Raw genomic sequence first — 21,226 nt, forward strand, 5'->3', positions numbered from 1 at the left:
TTTATCACTGTCTCAAGCCTGTAAGCAATGGTGCAGGTTTGAGGCTTTCAGAAAACGACATCTCATAAAATTCTGAAAATGGAAAATGAGCATGAACTTAACTCACTAAAAGCAAGAATTATGTGAATCCCTGCTGTCCTCTTTGTGACCTTTGATCTGCTGTACTTACAAATAAGAAGAATGCAGAATAAGTGGAGAAACACAGTGAATGCAGATGCTTCCACACAGGGCAAGGAGTTTGCATGTTCCTGTGGAGGTTTTCTCCAGGTACTCTGGCTTCCTCTCACAGTTAGGTCAGTTTTGTGAAACTATATTTTGCATGTGTGTGAATGTGAGCGTGATTGGTTGTTTAGCTCTCCGTGTTTGCTTTGTGATAGACTAGCAATTTGTCCACAGCTCTGATAGGCTCCAGATATCCTGAATTGGATAAGTGACATTGTTGGATGAATGAATGAAGCCTGCTTTACAAATATCTCACCAGGCTCTTGAGTCAGCTAATTCTTCAGGACACATTGCCCTGATGTCTTTGTAATAACAATGAGGTATATCTGTCCGTGTCCATGTTTTTGGAAAGACGGGAATGCACTGCTTCTGTCGTGGTTTTAGATGAGGGTTTTGAATTCCTGGGAAATTTGGGTTTTTCTGGTTTTGTATTTTTTGGATCCTATATTCTGTATTATTTAGTCATCTGGTCATAATGTTATATTTACATTCCTGGGCTTATGATGATTCTGTTTTCTGTGCTGTTTGTTACTTGATAGGTGATGATTATTCCCCTTTTGGTCTTCCTAGTCTGTCTTTCCACTCTTTTTTCTTTGTTTCTTATCTTCTGTGTTTGTCTCAAGTTTGTATATTTTAGTCCTGGTTTCACTGTTAGTGATTTCCTCATTATTATGATAGCCTCTTGTCCTTTGTTTTGGTTTCCCCTGTTAGATTCTGTTCAGCTGTGTTCACCAGATGTCTCCAATCTCCTCATCTCCTAGTTCCTCCTAGTTTCTTCCTAGTTATTTGTTCCTTTGTTCTTTGCACCTAGTTTCATTCTTTGTCTGAATTTGTGTAAAATTGAGTAGTAACAACAATAAAACTGCCTCTTTTAGGTAATCCCTTGTCTCTAAGTCCTGTAATTTGGCCCTACTCTGCCTCCCACACAGTTAAACCTTGACAGCTTCCTCGTGTTTGATGCTTAATGCACATGCCACTATATATGGTGTCATGATCAGTGATCGACAGTTTCCATCTTTGAAGACAAGAGCCAATACACTTTTTATTCTATATTGTGCACTTCCCTGCTGAAATGCCCAAGCTGGCAGCATTGTGTGTGTTTGCCCATGTGTGAAAGAGTAAACTACAAGACACCTTAGTTTCATCAGAAACTTTTAAAACACAAAGTGGTGCTACTAGTATTTTTTGAAGGGCTGCTATTAAATGGGGACAATGTGGAAATAACAAATCATGTCCATTTTGAAAACAACTATACTAATAACTTTGTACTGACTTTATCTAATGACTTTATGAAAGTGGATCTGAATCAAACTGCATACATTTTTAATAAGCCCTTTTTACATTGCTTTAACCAATGCTTTTTTTCTGTATTTCTAATAGCTTCTTCAAGTATTTCAGTAAAGCAAGTCATTGTTTTCATTAAAGTACTAGCAGTCAGCAGATTGTGTGAGATCAGGTAAAGTCTATAGCTATAAAAAATAGAGGGTTTAAAAGAAGACACTGAACAGGTGGAAACGTCTTTCTTTTTACCCGTTTGTCTAATATCAAAGCAGAAGGACTCTAAAGCACGACCCAAGAGACCAGTGACTAGTTTAAAAAGACTTCATTTGAAAGGACCTCAGGAATCTGGACTCAGAGGCTGACAGATTGAAGTCAGGCAAGGCTTTTTCTGGGACTGGGCAGCTATTCTCCAGGGAGGCCGCTTAAATCTTTTCCTTAGGCTGAAGGTGGAGGAGAACTGCCAGGATAAATTCAGAGGACGAAAAGGTGGGAAGTGGGTAGGCAGGTAACTACAGGTAAAAATGATGAATGGCTTACTGAGACCAGCTTGAGAAGATCACAGGCGATTTAGCTGAAAGTAAATCGATTCCTCTGAGGGATCCATCTAAGCACAAGCAGGGACATAAACTAGGAGAGGCCCAAGAGAGTTTTGTCAGGAACAGGTAAGATTTCAGAAACAGGCATACACCTTGTGAGGCCAATTTACCACCATAGAGGCAACAATAATCTGGCAAAAGATGATAAATTAGCATGGCCTTAAATCCATTGAACTAAGGAGTAATGAGAAGAGTAAGAATTTGTGTGCCAGCTGGGTCAGAGGGGCCGGCACCGCCCTGCCCAGAGATGGAGCTGAGAACCAGAAAACCTGCTCCGAACACTAAATGAGAGAAAAGGGGAATCTAGAGGAAGAGTGAAAGAGAAAGAAGAGTGGGGCTTGCCAGGACCATGACACCTTTTTGGTTATTTAATTTAAATCTTGTTCTGATATATTGTCTGGCAGATGGATCTTATCACTTTAATGTGAGCACAGGGCTCCTGTAGTTGAGTGCCTGGATGATCTCATTGTTTTTGGTGTATGACTATTAAATATTGCCTTTCAAATTAGTAGATGATGCGGTAATGAATAGCGAGTCATTTGTAGGATCTCCAGCTTAATGGCAGAATTAGTCTCATGACGCTGAATGAGAATACCCAAGAAAAACTGTATAACAGTCCTAACAGATGCAGCAGAGGGACACTTTAGATTCCCCAAACACATTCGCACACACAAGCACACATTCCTCCTGTCATTGTCATTATGCAAATGCAAATGTGAAAGAAAGCATGGCAGTGCGATTAGCACACAAAGTAGGCTGAGTGAGCTATAAGTTAAAAACCCAGAGTGGGAGGATAGAGTTATGTAGTGACATGCAGTCTGAGGGATTATGGCAATTCATTACACACTGTCAGTCACAAGAGCAGAGCACAGCAGCAGCAGAACCTTGTTTTTATGCATCTGTAGTTTGTTGCACGCATCCATTATTGGCCCCTCACTGTATTTCATCCATCTACTTTTCTTGTTCCCTTCATCTGAGCAGGAGGGTGACTTTTACTCTGCTACGATGACCATGCATGTGTTGTTGCCATGGTTACCAGGTCGCAGAGGGCAAAATGTAATCTGTGGCTGCATGCTGCATTCATGAACACATGGCACATGTTCTTCGGTGTAATGTTTGGCAGCCTCTGACTTGATCAGGTTTGCCTGGCGTGTATTTACTTAGCTGTTTGCCGTTGTTGGCTCCTTATTCATAGCAAATCAATTTCCTCATGTTAGATTAAAAATTCGAAAGACCGAACAGAACCAGTGTGAATGAGTGGCCTGTCATGTTGCCTTTGGAGACTTTGAAATTACAGGGTGCAAGAGAGAAAAAGTATGTGCAGCTCTTTAAGTTCAGAATTTCTCGTTTGAGTGGCAGACTTCTCAAAATGGTGCATTGAATACAAGGTAGTTGCGCAATATTGCTTATGTTTGTGTCTCACTATGCCTTTCACATATTTTCTACTTAGTTGTGGAGCTAAAGTTTGAGATTTGTGTGTGTGTGTGTGTGTGTGTGGGGGGGGGGGGGATGCAAAGCACGAGTCTTGAATCTGCTTGTTTTTAGAGGAATTTTATAAATTTATTTTTGTTAACTTGATGAACCACTTAACTCTGACCTATGAATCATTCAAGAATAAAGTGATATATCTACACATAACGTCAATTTAGCAAAAAAAAAAATCGGCAATTGTATATATAGGCACGTTCCCATTTCTTTGGCTGAATGTGAATGTGTGAAAAATGCCAAACATAAAACAGTTTGACAGACATGAAAAAATATTTTTGATCCATCACTTCTAATGGTTTGGGGCTGGATTTCAGACAGTAGTGTTGGGGATCTTTCAAAGCACAGAAAGGGAAAGCGCCGTCAGATATTGATCCACCATGCAATGCCATCTGGACATTGGCAATGGCTTCATTATTTAGCATTACAATGATCCCAAACACATTGGCAATACAGCAAAGGCATACCTGGATAAAAAAAACCTCAACAGATTATTATCAGTTATTGGGAATTGGCCTCCCCAGAGCCTGGAACTCAACATTATTGAAGCAGTGTGGGATCATCTTAACAGAGAGCTAGACGAAGGCGGTCGCACTTTTCTCCTCTCCTCCTCCTCCTCTCCCTTAGCTTCCCTGCTTAGCCTCTTATGTCCTTGTCTAGTCTCGTGTTTTTTGTATTACTTTTCCCTGGAACATTCTCTCACAGTCTGTTCTCTTTTTTTTTTTTTTTTTTTTTAAATGACATCAGAAACAGCAGTATGCGACATTACGTGATGGCAGAGCTTCAGTTCATCCTTTGTCATTTTTTTTTTTTTTTTTTTTTTAATAAATAGGACAGGGGGAATGAATGAGAGAAAGAGGGGGAGAGAAAGAAAGAAAACCAAAGGGGAGAAGAGACGGTGAGAAGGGGGGGGAAGAGAGAGAGAAAAAAAAAAAGAACTCCTGGGTCACCTGTATGGAGAAAAAAAAACAAACAAACAAAAAAAACAAACAGAGGAGACAGCAAACAACAAAGAGTAACATAATAATAGAGAAAACAAAGCACCATCACAATAAACTAGCTAGTCATAGATATCAATATTTACTAAATAATAAACGATATTGTGCAGCACGCAAGATAGACAGCGCACAGTGTGCTTTGAGGCAGCAGCCAAGAAAGCTTTAGTCCGCGTCTGTGAATACCCATGTGTACATACCTGTGTGGATCAGCATGCTTGCATTCCAAAGGTTTCTCCATGTAATGATCTGCTAGGGAGTGTGGGGGGGCCACAGCCCCGTCCTCCAGGGTGTGAAGCGGGTATGGAGGAGATCAAAACTCCAGACATCCAGAGGCCCCCAGAACACAAGAGACCATGGAAGACCAACAGAGGGGCAGCCGCGCCACTGTTCCAGTAAGAGCTGAGGAGAGTCCCAGATGAGGGCTCGCCCAGCAGCCGCGGAGCAGAAGTCAGGGGGAGTTGCAGTGACGCGCCCGTGAGCTCCGCCGGCCCCCAGCTGTGCCTGAGTGACCGAGCCCCAGGCCGAGAGGCCGGGGGCACCCCACCTCCAAAGGGGCCCGAGCGAGCCCCAGGCCCCAGGCCCCGACAAGCGGCCGCCAAGGAGTGAGCCGGTGTGTACCCGGACGCCCACCCCCAGACACAAAGAACCACCAACACACCGACACCTGAGGGAGTCCGCCATCTTTCAAAGCACAGAAAGGGAAAGCGCCGTCAGATATTGATCCACCATGCAATGCCATCTGGACATTGGCAATGGCTTCATTATTTAGCATTACAATGATCCCAAACACATTGGCAATACAGCAAAGGCATACCTGGATAAAAAAAACCTCAACAGATTATTATCAGTTATTGGGAATTGGCCTCCCCAGAGCCTGGAACTCAACATTATTGAAGCAGTGTGGGATCATCTTAACAGAGAGCTAGACGAAGGCGGTCGCACTTTTCTCCTCTCCTCCTCCTCCTCTCCCTTAGCTTCCCTGCTTAGCCTCTTATGTCCTTGTCTAGTCTCGTGTTTTTTGTATTACTTTTCCCTGGAACATTCTCTCACAGTCTGTTCTCTAAAACCTAAAAGAGGAATTATGGATTGGATCAACTGGTCCCTAAATGCAATTGACACCCCTTTCTCAACAAGAAGTTTGGGCTTGGGTGAGCCTGAGTGCTGAAGATATCTACCTATTCGGAAACATGGTAACAGGGTTCTGGCGGATCGGAGCTGGCTTGGCCCTGACTTATTGAAGAATTAAGAAAGCGGAACCGGCTGTTCAAACCCCCACAAGGCTGCCTGCTGGGATTGGAACGATGGGAGAGGCGTGAGTTTCTCAAAATGGGCTCATTGAGTGCAGCACGAATAAGATCTTGGAGAGGCTACGGCTGCTGTGAATACTCAGAATAAGATCTCTGACTGCAGACTGGATACATCTCGGAAGGGCTAGCTCGGAATAACATCTCTGGGCGCAAATTGGATGACATTTCGGGGAGGCACACTGCCGTGAGTTCTCAGAATTGGCTCCTTGAGCACAAGAAATGACAGCATCACAGAATGCAAGTATGGCGAAGCTCGTGGCTCTCCAACGGGAGATTGAGAGACCAGTGTTGGACTGTAGAACTGCTTTGAAATTCATAGCTGTTCGCACTAAAGTAAAAACCACCATCACTTCATGCGGATACCCCTTTGGCGCCAGCTGCGGTCTCAAGGCTGGAGCTGAACAACAACACCCTGGTAACGACTGTGTTTAGTCTGTTCCTTCCCATTCCATGCAAGGCCACCTGGGTTGGCTGGAAGACTGTTTACTTAGGCTAGCAGGGCGAAGGACACTGTCTCAGCTGAACTCTGGACACGCACACACATACATATACACTGATATGCACACACTCATCCCCCCTCCCTTTCCAAACGCCTTCGACGCTTATTCCCTTCTGATGCTGACGGTGGATCAAGGAGACCAGCGCACGCAGGCTCGGATGTACTGTCTAATTCAGCTGTCTCTCACCCTTTACCCACCCCTGTTGCTTGTCATGTGTTTCTTTGGTGTATTAAGAGTTTTTTTATGTGCTATGTGCAGAGGTGTTTTTTTCTGTTCTCAAACTGATCTCCCTGTTGGAGCTCAGTCTGGGGGGAGTTATTTTTTTCTCCTTATCTTTCCTCATGTGGTGTATTTTCCATTGTTATACCTCTCTGACCTGTCTTCCCCATGTGATGTTTTGTGTAATGTATGTATGGTCAGAGGGTAAGATGGCGCCGCCATTGCGTGCAATAGGTCGGCAGCCTTATGAAATTTCCCCTTGTGGGACTAATAAAGGTATATCAATTCAATTCAATTCAATTCAAAAGGCAGCCAACATCCAAAGAAGAGCTTTAAATGTACTTCAAGAAGCCTAGAGACTCTTTTACTCCAAGAAATGACAAGAAAGGGTAATCAGAGGGTAATCTGCAGCATCAGACACACACAGGTTCCAGTGTGCCTCATGAATAAAATCCAGAGCGGCAGACCTCCTTTCTCCATGAACTATTGTGTTGCAGTGTTTTGATTAGATCCTTTTCTTTTTCTTTTCCTTGGAACAATAATGAATAAACAATGAGCCAGATACATGTATCTGTTGTTTGTTATTAGCAGCATACACATATCAGGTCCTGACAGCTTTGTATTACACAACTTAACTACATTTGTTTCATTCACAACCAAACTCAACCAGCTTTTCACCTTCAACTACTGGACAAAATCCTGTTTATGTAGCCACAAAAATGTTCAGGGACATTTCTGATCTTTTACTACACTTCTTCCAACAACTACCTGTCCAAAAATAGTGGCATATCTAGTCAAACTTGTCTCTATGCACATCTATGTCCATAGAGCCAGGCGATTTGTAAAAACAAAAGAAATAAATGTTGTCACTGTATTGCGTAGACACTGTGGAGCCACTCTTGGAGAGGCACGAAGGTAATGGGTAATAAATTGGTGATATTGTGAAATGATATTGTCTCTGTTATCGTTTTACCCATGCCTGTCAGCAAGAAACACAATTCTGTGTAATATAATATATTGTATAATGAAATCACAGTAATAGTAATGGATCCCCAAACAACAAATGTCATGACAAACACATGTTACTATGCAATGAGGAAACTGATATCGGGTGCAGATTTACTGTAGAGCATCAGTAAGTGAAGCTGTTATTATTAAATGATGTGAAAACCTCATACCTCCAATTTGATTATGTTTTATTTTTGTTTTTAGGTGGGGTTGACTGGATGTTGTGGAGAACAATAAAATCAGATTCAGCGTTTTATTGATTTTACGTTGGCCACAAAAGCTGTGCTCATGTGTGGGACGCACATGCATGACAGACCATGACCTTGTTTACTATCAGGGCACCTGAGTGAAGAGGGCTGGATAGTGTGAACTCATATGTATTCAATGCATGTGTAGTGTGGGATGAAGTGTATTTTGACCCCAAACTTATTTATTCCCTTTTAACTACAATATTTTGTTTTCTGTATTTACAAAAGTGTCAGAATATCTCCTGTACTTTGTGCCGTATACCCCCATGCAGCAACCCCTTAATGCACTTTGGTTAGTGTAATATCTTTTAGGTCTCCAAGTCCTTAGTATAAGTGATACAAGTTTTTTTCACCTACAATGACATTAGCACAATATTCATTTCTTTGTCTGCAGAGAAATCATTGCTGCTAATGCAGCTGCTGCAATTCAGTGTGAAAAACACTGCCATTTGATAAAGCACATTCATACTGTGAATGTGTGATTAAACATTTTTATTCACAATACATAATTATTTGACACTTGATTACATAAAACTCTCCAAATGTGAGTCATGACAATGTCCTGCTATGCCCCAAGAACATAAGAAAAAGTGGACAAGACACACCAAGTGCCGCTAACTGATTTCATTTCAATGCTCTAACAATCATAAAACAAAGCCAATTGCTTTTTTTTCCTTCTTTTTTTTACCCATTATCGGTCCAGTCCTTGTACCTGACCATTTTCAGAGAAATGTTTCTTTTGCTTACTAAGACAGTTAACACTGACCTATGAATAATTCAAGAATTTTACCTATTTCAGGGGATGAACCGGTGTTAAGAAGACAACTTAGCAAAGAACCAATTTTAAATTGTATCTTTAGCCACTTTGTTAACAGCAGCTTGTCACAAAAATACATAATTTGTTTTCATTTCTTTGGTTTAATGTTTGAAAAATGAGTGGCAACGGGCCTCAGAGAGTGATTTATCCACATTTTTAATTCAAACCATGTTTGAAGGAGGTCAGGCGAGACATATAACAGTTTTCTGCAAAACATGGTGCAGGCTCTGTCATGGCTTGGGGCAGCCAGCAGTGTTGGAGAGCTTGTCACTATTGATGGAATTATGAACTCAGAAAAGTACTGTCAGATTTGGATCCACCACGCAATACCATCTATAAAAGTTCCTACTGGCAACAGCTTCATTTTTTAGCATGACAGAGATTCCAAAAACTCCATTATTGATATCACTTATCGATTCAATTCCTTATTGATTCTCTTATGGATTGTCATTGGTTTCTCATTGGCTCTGTTTTGAGAGTCACCACAATCTCTAAGCAGCAATAAAGAAATTACATTAATGCAAATTAATTGCATGCTGTGTGTCAAATGTTTCATGTTTGTTGAGGTATTTCCCCTCTTCTTTGAGATCAGTGTTGGAGTCATTACTCAAAAAAGTAATTATTACACATTTTAAACAGAACATGGACAATTTCACCTCAGTAAATCGCATGATAGGGTGGGGCTAGGTTTCACAATGGGTTCACCCGAAACCTTGGCTGCTTGTGACTACACCCGTTTCCACACTTTGCCTCGTGTGATTAGGTAGGACCAAAAGGGGTCCATGGCTCTCTTGGGGACACTCCCATAGGGCTTAAAATCTGGGACTCTGCACCAATTGCTCTTAGAACTGAAGAAGCTTCTCAAATGAGATGTGAAACGTCTTCAAGGAAACTTAAAGAAGTCCGGACGCTTTTGTTTCCAAGCTCCTTACACTATGATGACCTGGATGATTGAGAACCTTCACAGACATTACACTGAAAACTTTTCTTAAAAGGAATGCAGCATGTTAAAGAGAGGCTACAGCCTGACTGTTCATCTGTTTGTTACCTGATATTAAGGGTCTGGCTGCTGGGGTCGGCATTCGCTGAGCACTTGGGGATCTTGGCTAGCTTAGCGTTAGCATGCTGTCTGCACAAATGCTTGCAAAGAACTGAAGTTGTGTTAGCAGAATAATGTGGTTGTTTCTGTCCTGGAAGCAGTTTTCCCCTTTACCATTTATGTCACCCTTCTGTACAATAAAAATAAATGTCCATATCCTCACTCTACACTGTGTCACTATCAGCTGGTAGCCCAATTGCAAGAACCAATAAGCGGCATCAAAAGGCAGACAGACTAACAAAACAAAAGTCAGCCCACATTCAACAACAGCTTTAAACGTCCTAGAACTATTCCTAAAGACTACTTAAAGAAATGAATGAATGAATGAATGAATGAATGAATGAAAGGGGTCATGCAGAGGGTTGGTGTGACAGAGGAGAATACTAGTTACAGGGTGAGATGAAGGCATATTATCTGCTGTGGTGAGCTCTAAGAACTGCTGAAAGAAGAAGGAGGATCTAACAGCAATTATCTCACATTTTCTTAGTAAGACGCTTCACTGGCTGAGACCACATCCTCATTTATTTCTCACAGCATTTCTAGTAGATAATGGCATGAAAATGAGTTGAGTCTACGATTTAGAAAAGGTCTCTAAGTGGACTGGAGATGGCTTCCGGACAGGGCAGATCCCCATGTTTGCCCAAGGGAGGTTGGGGCATGAAAATGAGAACAAACTGCTTATAGTGCAGGGGGGTCATATATCAACAGAGAATGGAAAGGGGATGCATGAAGTGTGAGCCTGCTCCTGAAATTCGGATAAATGATCTCCATGTTATTTTATTCATTTTTGCCAATTACTAAATCAGCATCCACACTCTTGTTTTTATCAGCAATGCAGAAAAAAAGCTGCCAGAATAACAGAGTATAATTAAGTATAATAAGAGGAATTAACTATAATACAACAGCTGAATACAGAATCAAACCTGGCAAAACTAAGCTTCTTCTTTTTCACCCCGACAGCTTCTTTGGGGTGGGGGGGGGGGGGGGGGGGGGGGGTCATTACATCGGCTTAATATCAAATCTGCCAAGAACGTTGGTATATTTTTTGACCAGCATTTGAAATGCACATTTCACATCTCAAAGTTCATCCAATCTTGTTTCTTTCGTCTAAGAAACACTGCAAAAATCCAACCTCTAATTTGAATCTTGAGTATATACGCTTTAACTTTCTTCCATCTTCCATCAAAAAACTAGCTGACACTCATACATCACTCCTCTTCGTTCTTCTCTTCACTGCCCAATTAAATTCTTTATCCATTTAAAAATTTTAATAAAAACATAAAAAGCTCGATGGTCAGGCTCCTGCATATATAGCAGAGACCTTATTCCAGCAGTTAGCCTCTCTTAACTCTTAACTGTTTCCCTCTTTAGTATTAAATCCAGAGGCAATCAAGCTTTTGAGGATGAAGTGCCTAAACTTTGTAACAACTTGTCTCTGCCTATCAAGCCATCTAAATCTGTGGTGTTTTTCAAAGACTACTAAAAACTCGTTTTTATAGGTCCATTTTTCTCAGTCTTTCACCCATTTGACTTTGTCTCTATGCTGGAACATGTTTACTTATCTTCAATGTGTGGTTTTATTCAAACTGTAAAGCACTGTGTAACTGTGCACTGAAATCAGGCCCCTACCTTCATCACGCTTCCATTTACCACTGTGCTTTTAAAAGAAGTAGTGGCAGAACCAATTCCCGAGATAGCATCCAAAACAACTTGACATTGAGGGAAAAGAAGGTGGAGGGTAATAATACATTTAGTTACAGTTTGAGTACAGAATAAGCTGCAGTCAGTCAGCTCTTGTGAATGCTCTGTCAGTGGGTCCTAATGGTGAAGGATCATGATGTCATCATTGAAAGTAAGCCACCTACTCAGCCAAATGACTTTGTTCTTAACACTGTACTTTCTTGGCCTCCTACAGTAAAGTAGATTGGATGATGAGTCACTAAGAAAAACAGAGGACAGTCATACAGACACACGTTTTACAGTTAGATTATTAAATTGTACCAAATACATCTTAATTACAAATTTTTCATGGCCTTGAATAACAACCACATGCGCCTCACGCAATGCTGATCTGAAAATATAATCACTTGCAAAACCCATGTTTCTAATGGGCTCATCCAATGTCATTATGTTGCCTCATCATAGCACCTCCTGCACACCCTCACCATGAAAATCAGTCAACAGCTAGTTCTGCATATATTTCTTCTTCCTCCAGAAGAGAAATTATGCAATAAGTTTAACAACTTTATAATGAAATTATCCAGATCCTAAAATGATTAAGCAAAACTGTGAACATTCAACATTCTTACACTGTTTAGACCAACCAGTGTGTTTATTTTTAAGATTTTTCAATATTACTAAACTAACAAAGTTTTACTTTGCAAAGAAAAACTGAGATTTTGGCAATGACAGGTTTTTGCACCGAAACATACATCATTACAACAAAAACAACCTGATGTTAATGTTAATGTCTGTCAACAACAGAGATGGGCAGTACAAGTAACACGTTACTGTAATCCGATTACTTTTTTGAAGTAACGAGTAATGTAGGGGATTACTATTGCAAAAAAAGGTAATTAGATTACTGTTACTTTCCCGTAAGCACGCCGCGTTACTGCATTACTAAAACCGTGTCTCATGACAGTGACGTAAGCGAGTGCGACGTTTGTGACAACAGCTGTGTGCAGATCAACAATGGATAATCTATCGAGTGCAGGAGAGAGTATGAGCGTGCAACGTTTAAAGCGTGGAAGTACTGACCTTACTTTGAGTTTGATTCTGTAAAAAGTGACAAAAACATTAGTGTCCACTGTTCACTGCGTGGGAAGAAAACTTCTTTTCACAGCTAAAAAAAACCCTTAACTTCCGAGGAAGCACCCAGTGCGCTACCACGTAATGGGAAATTCACAGACAAACTCACGGATTCTTCCACTGACCGCTGCGGCACACCTGCACCAGGGCAAACATCTGCCTGCTATACAGGTGAAAATAGAGCAACAGGACCGCTGAGTCTTTGATTTTATTTATTTTCTGCTGTGTTTCACTTGCATTTATTTGAAAGACTGAGTGTAAACACAAAAAAATATTTTATTTTATGTGCTGGAATGTGCAGAAAATAGGTTTAAATGTTAAACAAATTTCTTCCAGTCAGAGAATGTTGCATATAATTAAATTTTTGCTTGATGCATAAAGTTAAAAGATTAAAACTAATAAAACTTTGTCATTTTTTGAACTTTTTGAGGGTTGAAATAAAGAAAACCCTTTTTGAAGATATCTTTTTTTTGCCTGTGTCCTCTATGCCTTGGCTGCTTGGTCCCTCACAGTTTTGCTATTACTATTATTCCTGTTTTGATTTCTTTCCCAAGTTGTTGTGAGCCCCTTATTTCTTATAGTAATTTCGTTCCATTATTGTTTCTATTTGTTCTATTTACTTAGTTCCCTCTGTGTTCCCTTTCGGTTCCTTCTGTTTTCTCTCTGTACTTGTCTATCGTTCTTCTGTCCAATACCTGTCTTCCTTTGTGTCAAGCTCTTTCTTGCTCTCCTGATTAGCTGTGGCTAACTTCCTGTTTTGTTTTGGTAGCGGTTTATCGTGATTGTTTTCAGCTGTGTTTAGTTCCCATACTGTCTCTGCTTTCCTTGTTACCTCTTGTCATGTCTTGCCATCCTCTTGTTACCTCTTGTCATGTCATGCCATCCTCTCTACCGCCACTAAAATAACCAGTAACCGCCCAGTTACTGTGGATCAGGAAGTAGAAGAGGTCATCCAACATTTGGAAGATTGCTGGTTTGACCCCTTGAGTCCTGTAATCAAAGTATCCTTGGGCATGTTACTACATACAGAGTTGGCCCTTTTAGTGTGAATGTAGTAAAAAAAAAGGGCTTTGAGTGCTCAAATAGAGTAGTAAAGTGCTGCATAAGTACCAGTCCGTTTACCTTTTGCTCCTGAGATGTTCATAGTATCTCGTCATGTTGCTGGTTTCCCTTGTACATGTTAAACATTTAGTAGTCTGTGGACTCTGCATCACACTCTAACCTATCCTGTCAATGTCACATCTAAAAAAATATCAGCATCTGGATTACAGTAAATGTTGTGGTTGAGGACTGATGTTTTAGCACAATTTTTCAGCATCTTGTTACACTTTTAAAGTTTATGTGTTAAGTTGTTTTGGTAGGATGGCACATTGATTGTGTTTAAATATCAGAATCAGAATACTGCCATACCTTGGTACGTCTATTCTGCAAGAGTAATTTGGTTTTACAAAAGCAGTTTTATATCTTTTTAAAAACAAGTGTGTTGCAGTGCTCGTATTTAATCAAAGGACAACTGAGTAGAAGATGCATTTTTATTAAAGAGGTTCCATTCAGTCACTCTGAGTGACGGTTGGCATGTCACTTTTGGATTCACCTCTCGTCTTCATCACCCTCATCGCTTTCTTTATTGCCTTCAAGTAGGGAGTCTTGTTCTTCAGAGGCGCTGTCAGCAAATTCATCCCACCAGTGGAACTGTTCGCTGGCATGACTTTTCTCATCATCACTGTCTTCCTCTCTAAACTGTCTCCCAAATCCTCCAGGAAGCAGATCCTCCGCTGCTTCTCCTTCATCCGGGTTGACTTCATAGTCAACCTCAGCAGCAGCAAGGTCATTTTCATCTTGATGAGCTTCATTGCGTTCTTCTTCATCGTTGCTGCTGTCAGCATTTTGATCATCATCGGCAAAATTATAATTGCAATAATTGTGGTCATTTTCAGTATCTCTGTTATTGTGGTCATTTTCATCATCAGCATTATTGCCAGCATTATTGCCATCATTTCCATCATCAGAGTTGTTGTCATCAATTTCAAAATGAATGTTGAAGAAATTATTCTGATTGATGTGATCACCATTGTTGTTGTTAAGCTGCTCTGGCTCCCAAAGTCTCGCAACTTCAAAGATACGTGGTGCAAACATTATAACATATTCCACACCATTTTCAAAGAAGTTGTCCATATCTCCCCAGTTACCATCTTCAGCCAAGAGTGGTTGCTCTACATGAAAGTTCAGTTAGCAAAGTCACAGCTAATCAAAAGAAACTTCAACACTGCATTATGTTTCTTTTGTACAATAACAGATCAAGTTCTTACCCTCATTAGGCTGAGCATGGGCCCCATCTCCTTGTTCCGTCATCTGAGCTTTAAAGATCCCACAAAGACATAAGTTATTCAAGTTAAGCAGTACATTTCCCATCTGTACTGTTGGGCATGCTCAAAAATCTCACTGTAAATATCTACCATCAGCTATCAAAGTTACAGCGTCAAAAGTAAGTTTCACTTATAAAGCAGTTCCCCCAAAACTCACCTCTTTTTCAAAGAAACTGCTCTATGAAAATGTCCTAGTTCAGCTGTGTGTGTATCTGCTTGTTGCTGGAGTCAAAAATATGTTTCAGTTGTAACATTTAAACCTGCACTGTAACTGTGCAATAGCAGTGATGTCATAAGAACTACCAGAATTCCACCCCATGAGTGTTCCATGAGATTCCACCTCAGGAAGGCCAACTCTGATGGCCTTCATCAGGGCTTATGCAAGCTTACTTCAGGACTACCAATGTAGCCACTGTACTCCTGGTACCCTATGACCCATCAGGGTCATATATCATACTGATATATAAAAAACATAACCATGCTAACAGACAGCCATTTCTAAGTAGTGATGGCAGTAAAAATAAAAAGCTGAGCTTGGTTCTTTCATTGTGACAAAAAAGTCGGCAATGGCTGGGATGTGAGTCATTTAATTAATATTGCATGTACTTATGTGCTTAAAGTAAACAAACAAAAATAATACTATTAATGTTTTAGCAGTAGTAACAGTTTTATATATTTAGTCTTCTCATATAAAACTGACAACACAAACATCATAAATAAGAGGAAAAAACTGACCTCCTATTTTACACCTGCTCATGAGTGTTTTCATGATGGCGGCAGCCTTGTTTTCTTTCAACAATCAGGAGAAGCAGGAGACCAGAGCTGAAGACTCTGTATAGATAATGTATGGGAAGCTGCATCCCCTTTTACATTACAGGCAGGGGGAGAGGAGGGTCACGAAGACACGCTCATAAAACATTAATTCAGCACTTCATTCTGCTCAAAAGCAGCCACACACGGTGAAATAGGCTGTCAAATACAGTGTGCTTCTGCAGGGAGTTTGATTCACTTTAGTGTTAGCAGCAGTGGCCTCAGAAATGTTCATGCAGCTCATTTTAGTTCAGCATTTTAGAAAAAACACAAAGTCACTAAATAATTGTGACTCATCGGCTCAGCCATTTCTGTCAAAATTGTTAGGAGTGTGAGTACTTAGGTAATTTTTACATTTATTAAAATCAATATGTTTCCCTGTGATCCAGGTTGTGTAAACGCTGTTGTGTAAAAGCTGTGTAAGCAGCAGGTTGTCACTTACCTGCAGAAGAAACAGCGTGGGCTTTTTTTTTTCTTTTCGTAAGTGTATTGGTGCCTATGTCTTGTTCAGTCTCTGAGTGTTCCCATGCTGCAGGTAGCCAGAGGGTATGTGGACACAGGAACATTAAGTGTTGAGAAAACAAGTATTTATTCAATCAGCAGGTGCCATCAAATCTGAGAAAGAAATGCTAAAAACAGAACATCTGAGATAAAAAAAAAAAAAAAAAAACAACAACAAAAAAGAGCCAATTTCTAGGAATTAAGGAACACAACATGGCTATGGGGATTACTATATGTTTGTTGTTTTGCTTCATTATTAAACCAGACTGAAACACTGAACAGAGTGCGTGCTTTGTGCTAGCACATCTCACCGAGAGTAAAACCTCCTGAGTCACCTGAAAATCCTGCATTAGAAATAATTCTAAATTCTGCTGATTCCTTAATGAAACCTTCTAGTAATTTCAAACTGTTTAAACTGTTTCTGAAAGTCACACCACTTACTGGCCTTAGCTCGTTTCTGCTTTAATCCCAACACTTTAATTTCAAATCAGCTGTAAAACAAACGTTTAACTTTCAAATGCCATGAGAGCGAGACCCGTCTCAGACGTCTGATATTAAATGTGACAGCAGTTACCAGGAATCAAATTCGACTGTGGTAGACGGCACTTTTGAATAGTCAAGAATGGTATTTTTATCAGTATGGAAAGTGTCTCTTTTCATCGAATTTTTACTTTGTGCTGTTTGTTTAACCTTTTCGAGATTTCAGCAGGTAACCTTTAGAAACTGTGTCTAATTTCAGGGTTGTATATACCACTTGTGATGCTCTGTAATGTATGGTTGGCTATGATGGTTTTGATGCCTCGCTCTCTTATAAGGAGATTCGGGCCATTCGTTGTTTATTCTTTGTCGGTTTACATCAAAGAAAATGTCAGCCATGTGTTTCTGCGCTCGGTGCTCTGAGCAGGTTTTCTGTAATAAGGCATGAAAATGTTGAGGTGACTGTACCAGCACTTGCAAAGTACAAGGGACTCAATTTTCCAGCTAATGCACATTTTGTCAGCCATGTCTTTTCTCACTGTGCAAGACACACACTCACACAGATGTGCACATCAAGACACATATAACCCCACTTTGCGCTGGTGCACCAATGCATGAAATGCACACTATGTCTGAAATGCTTTTTCTGTGATGTGAAGTGAAGGTCAAGAGGACGGGGCATGAATGACTGGCTTTTATTTTAGCTTGACATCATATGCAAGATACCATCTACGTCTTTGTATTTAGCAACAAAAGAAGCTCTTTATTTACTTTTTTTAAATACTGAAATTCAAAGTTGTTTTTTGATTGGATCTAGCTCAGCAATATTTAGTGCGTTATGTGTCATTTGTCTGTGCTATATCAAATTAAGAGACCTAGGTTAACAGAGAGTGAGGCGTTTGGGGTCGAGTAAGTCTTTCCTCAGGCTAAACAATGAGACACAGCCAATGGTGCGCTTGATGAATCTGCTGACGCGTCAGTGTCGTCGTATAAATAATTCAGAAAGACAATAGAGAAGAACAGAAGAACTCACTGCCGATGGCTGGAGGTCAAAGGTCCTCCCAGCTCCTAGACATGTTGGAAAAACAAACTGCATCACCGCACAGTGACTTATCCAGTTGCTCTGCGCGACCCCCTTGAAAGGCTGAAACCTGACGCTGTTATGATCAAAGAGGGCAACTGTCTGTTAGACTGACCCACCTCTTCTATGGAGCTTTTTGGTAATATTTTTTACATGAGACATGATGAATGGAACAAATTAAATCCCTTATTATTGAGCTGCCCGAGATCACTAAATACATAAGCCCGTAGCGAGTGATACACAATGATTGTTACTGATGGACTGATGTGGGCACTCAAAGCCTCTCATGAGATTTTCATGACAGTCACATTAGAAAGAAATCAAAGGAAATGGACACTACTGGCAGCACTTAATAACAATCCATCTATCCACTGTTCTGTGATTTTTTATGCGGTTAGATATAAAGCTTTTTAAATGGAAGGCAAGTCCAGCATTGATCTGATACTAAAAGCCTTCCTGTTGCTAATGAAGATCATGTCATGCTGTATTTTTCTGAAGAAAATGTCAGCCCATTCAACCGCAGCATTTTATTCACTTACATCAGTGTAGCATGAACCAGCAATTTATTTCTGGAATGAACTCCACAAAGAACGATGATTTATTTTTCATGTTATAAAAACTTCACAGTCTTCATTCTTCAGGTGTGATTGCCCACTTATGACGTTATAAAGTCAGATTTCATTGGTCACTCAAAAATCAAAAATACAAGCTACACATTAACGTTTCATAGCCAAAACCAAGCTTTTGTTTGGAAACTTAGGCCTATAATTTTTCACATTACCTTACACTTTCCTGTTAAAAGAGAGATTTTCTTTCCCATTGCTGCCAATCATTGTATTGTATTATTATAGGACTGTCATGACACAGTTGTAAGTGTAATGTAATAAATTTATTTAGTACAAAACAATAATATACAAACACACACGTACACATACGCTGTCCTTCGGCTTATTACAGTTTTTCTCAGTCGCTTTGGTGCGTTTCTCAGATCAGAATTGAAATTCTCATAACTATTAGTTCAACCTCCACAACACTCAGTCATTTGTGCACATCATAGTAGCAATTTCTCCTCTCTCTGAACAAACTGCAAATGATTTTGGACATGAATCAGTTGCTTCCATACATTTCCCTGCTGCTTTCTGACATTTCCATTTGCTTATGTCATGTCAGTCAAAAGTAATCATACCTATGGATGCTGAATAGTCATTCCCAATAAAACTAATAGTCATACATCCATTGCTTAAGTCATCACACACAAAATTGTTGAACTAGTTATCACATGCCAAATATTGGCCATCTGTCAAGCAAATCCTATACCTTTCTGTATCATTTTTCCTGGAAATGTCTCCGAAATTGAACAATTGATCTCAGGTGAATTACAGCTGTCACTCATGAGGAGGCTCTACCAAATTGGTGATTTTATGTTTACATGTATTCTACAGTGAACAAGTGACTGTAGCATATTTTTCTTTTGCACAATTCTGTAGGATTACAAACACTTCTACACAATGGAAATGTGAAACGTACGTATTCAGTGTCTCAGTTACTCCCAAGACTCCCATAACATCTACAGTGACTTTACTGCACATTTCAGATGGCTGTACAGGTAGGCCATAGTGCTGTCGTCAGCATTTTCAGGTGTCACCAATTGTTTTTGCAATGGGAAACACTGAAATTATAAACTGTCATAGTGGAAACATGACAATGCCATTTGACTATCTTGTTCATAAAGATGGTGTCAAGACTTTTCATTTTGATGGCACTGACAGTTTCATTGACATGGATACTTGCTTTTGAGGTATGGATAATCAATTCTGTGCATGTGACGTGCTTTTGCAGGCTATCCACTAGGTGTTGCAGTTTGCACTAATTGTTTTGGGAAATGCACTAACTGCTGTGCAAATGTTAATGGTGTTCTGAGAAACGCACCAAAGCGACTGAGAAAAACTGTAAAAAGGCTATGTCATGTTTTTGCTTTGTCAAAAAAAAAAGAAAAGGCCAACATAAAACAACAACCTGTTATTACTGTGCTGACTTCCTCATTTTGAAATGATTAGGTTTTTTATTTTTACAGCATTTCATCTTGGCTGATGATGGCCACTAACCTGATGAGCTCACATGAATGAAAGTAAAACTTCCTGTGAACGTAGCTGCTTCTCGCCGGGTGCGGTGGCGAGTGCCTGTCATCCAAGTTACTGGGAGGCTGAGGTTGGAGGATCGTTTGAGCTCAGGAGCTCTGAGCTGCAGCAGGCTGTGTCGATCGGGTGTCCGCGCTAAGTTCGGCATCGATATGGTGATCCTGGGGGAGCCCGGGACCACCAGGTCGTCTAAAGAGGGGTGCACCGGCCCAGGTCGGAGACGGAGCAGGTCAAAGCCCCCGTGCTGCTCAGTAGTGGGATCGCGCCTGTGAATAGACGCTGTAGCGCAGCCTGAGCAATTCAGCGAGACCCAATCTTTATACACACCATTATACCTGTCTCTACCTCACACAGCAGCCTCGTCAGCCCTTATTTATATTTTTAATTGACGTCAAAAACACTCACAAACCTGCTGCTCTGCTTGTCCTGCACCACCTCCACCTGCAACTACATCCTCCACCCTAAACACTCCTGCCGCCCAGCAGGTGGAGACAAACTAAATCAATCAATCAATCTATCTATCTATCTATCTATCTATCTAATAACTTATTGCATTACAACTTGGCTAATGATGGGCAGGAAGTTTATGTGATGATGTCACCTCAGACATAGTTAAAATCCTTGTTAACGTAGCTGCTTCTCGCCGGGTGCGGTGGCGCGTGCCTGTAATCCAAGCTACCGGAAGGCTGAGGTTGGAGGATCGTTTGAGCTCAGGAGCTCTGAGCTGCAGCAAGCTATGTCGATCGGGTGTCCACACTAAGTTCGGCATCGGTATGGTGATCCTGGGGGAGCCCGGGACCACCAGGTCGCCTAAGGAGGGGTGCACCGGCCCAGGTCGGAGACGGAGCAGGTCAAAGCCCCCGTGTCGCTCAGTAGTGGGATCGTGCCTGTGAATAAATGCTGTAGAGCAGCCTGAGCAATACAGCTAGACCCAATCTTTATATACACCCTTATACCTGTCTCTACCTCACACAGCAACCTCATCAGTCCTTCTTTGTCTTTTTAATTGACGTTAAACACACTCACAAACCTGCTGCTCTGCTTGTCCTACACCACCTCCACCTGCAGGACAGCTGCAAATACATCCTCCATCCTAAACACTTCTGATGCCCAGCAGGTGGAGACAAACTCAAACTAGGAAATTCATTCAGGTAACCTTTGGGTTTAATATTTGCATGGGTTTAATATATTGACTGTCATGTAAAAAGGGTTTTTTTTTTTTTAGAAGTGAACTGTCCACAACTTCAGTACAGGCATGAGTC

General features: G+C 40.7%; 1 protein-coding gene and 2 non-coding genes across 5 annotated transcripts; 2 read left to right on the forward strand and 1 right to left on the reverse strand.

The window, feature by feature from the left end:
• Positions 1–14,120: 14,120 nt before the first annotated feature.
• On the reverse strand, positions 14,121–15,218 carry LOC147312560 (uncharacterized). Of its 3 annotated transcripts, none has more exons than XM_086264158.1 (3): positions 15,115–15,218; positions 14,901–14,948; positions 14,121–14,804 (listed from the first exon to the last, which is right to left on the reverse strand). In XM_086264158.1, exons 2-3 carry the CDS (start codon positions 14,941–14,943, stop codon positions 14,182–14,184), a joined length of 666 nt encoding a protein of 221 aa, XP_086120284.1. In that variant the 5' UTR covers positions 14,944–14,948; positions 15,115–15,218; the 3' UTR covers positions 14,121–14,181. The 3 variants fall into 3 exon arrangements, with proteins under 3 accessions (XP_086120284.1, XP_086120285.1, XP_086120283.1); XM_086264159.1 differs by having other exon boundaries at positions 14,901–14,943; positions 15,115–15,189; XM_086264157.1 differs by lacking the exon at positions 15,115–15,218 and having other exon boundaries at positions 14,901–15,104.
• Positions 15,219–19,985: 4,767 nt separating this feature from the next.
• Positions 19,986–20,284, forward strand: LOC147312561 (signal recognition particle RNA). Its single transcript, XR_015125223.1, has one exon.
• A 322-nt stretch (positions 20,285–20,606) lies between these two features.
• Positions 20,607–20,905, forward strand: LOC147312562 (signal recognition particle RNA). The gene has a single exon (XR_015125225.1).
• Positions 20,906–21,226: the final 321 nt, after the last annotated feature.

The sequence above is a fragment of the Aulonocara sp. 'chitande type north' Nkhata Bay genome, linkage group LG15 (assembly GCF_057382095.1).
Source record: "Aulonocara sp. 'chitande type north' Nkhata Bay isolate Kocher_YH1m ecotype deep benthic linkage group LG15, A_spYH_male_GT1.1, whole genome shotgun sequence".
Classification (NCBI taxonomy): Eukaryota; Metazoa; Chordata; class Actinopteri; order Cichliformes; family Cichlidae; genus Aulonocara; species Aulonocara sp. 'chitande type north' Nkhata Bay.

Coding starts and splice junctions, on each gene's coding strand:
- LOC147312560 (XM_086264157.1), bottom strand. CDS start 15,003: ATGGGAAATGTACTGCTTAACTTGAATAACTTATGTCTTTGTGGGATC. Junction 14,805..14,900: donor CCATGCTCAGCCTAATGAGG/GTAAGAACTTGA, acceptor ACTTTCATGTAG/AGCAACCACTCTTGGCTGAA.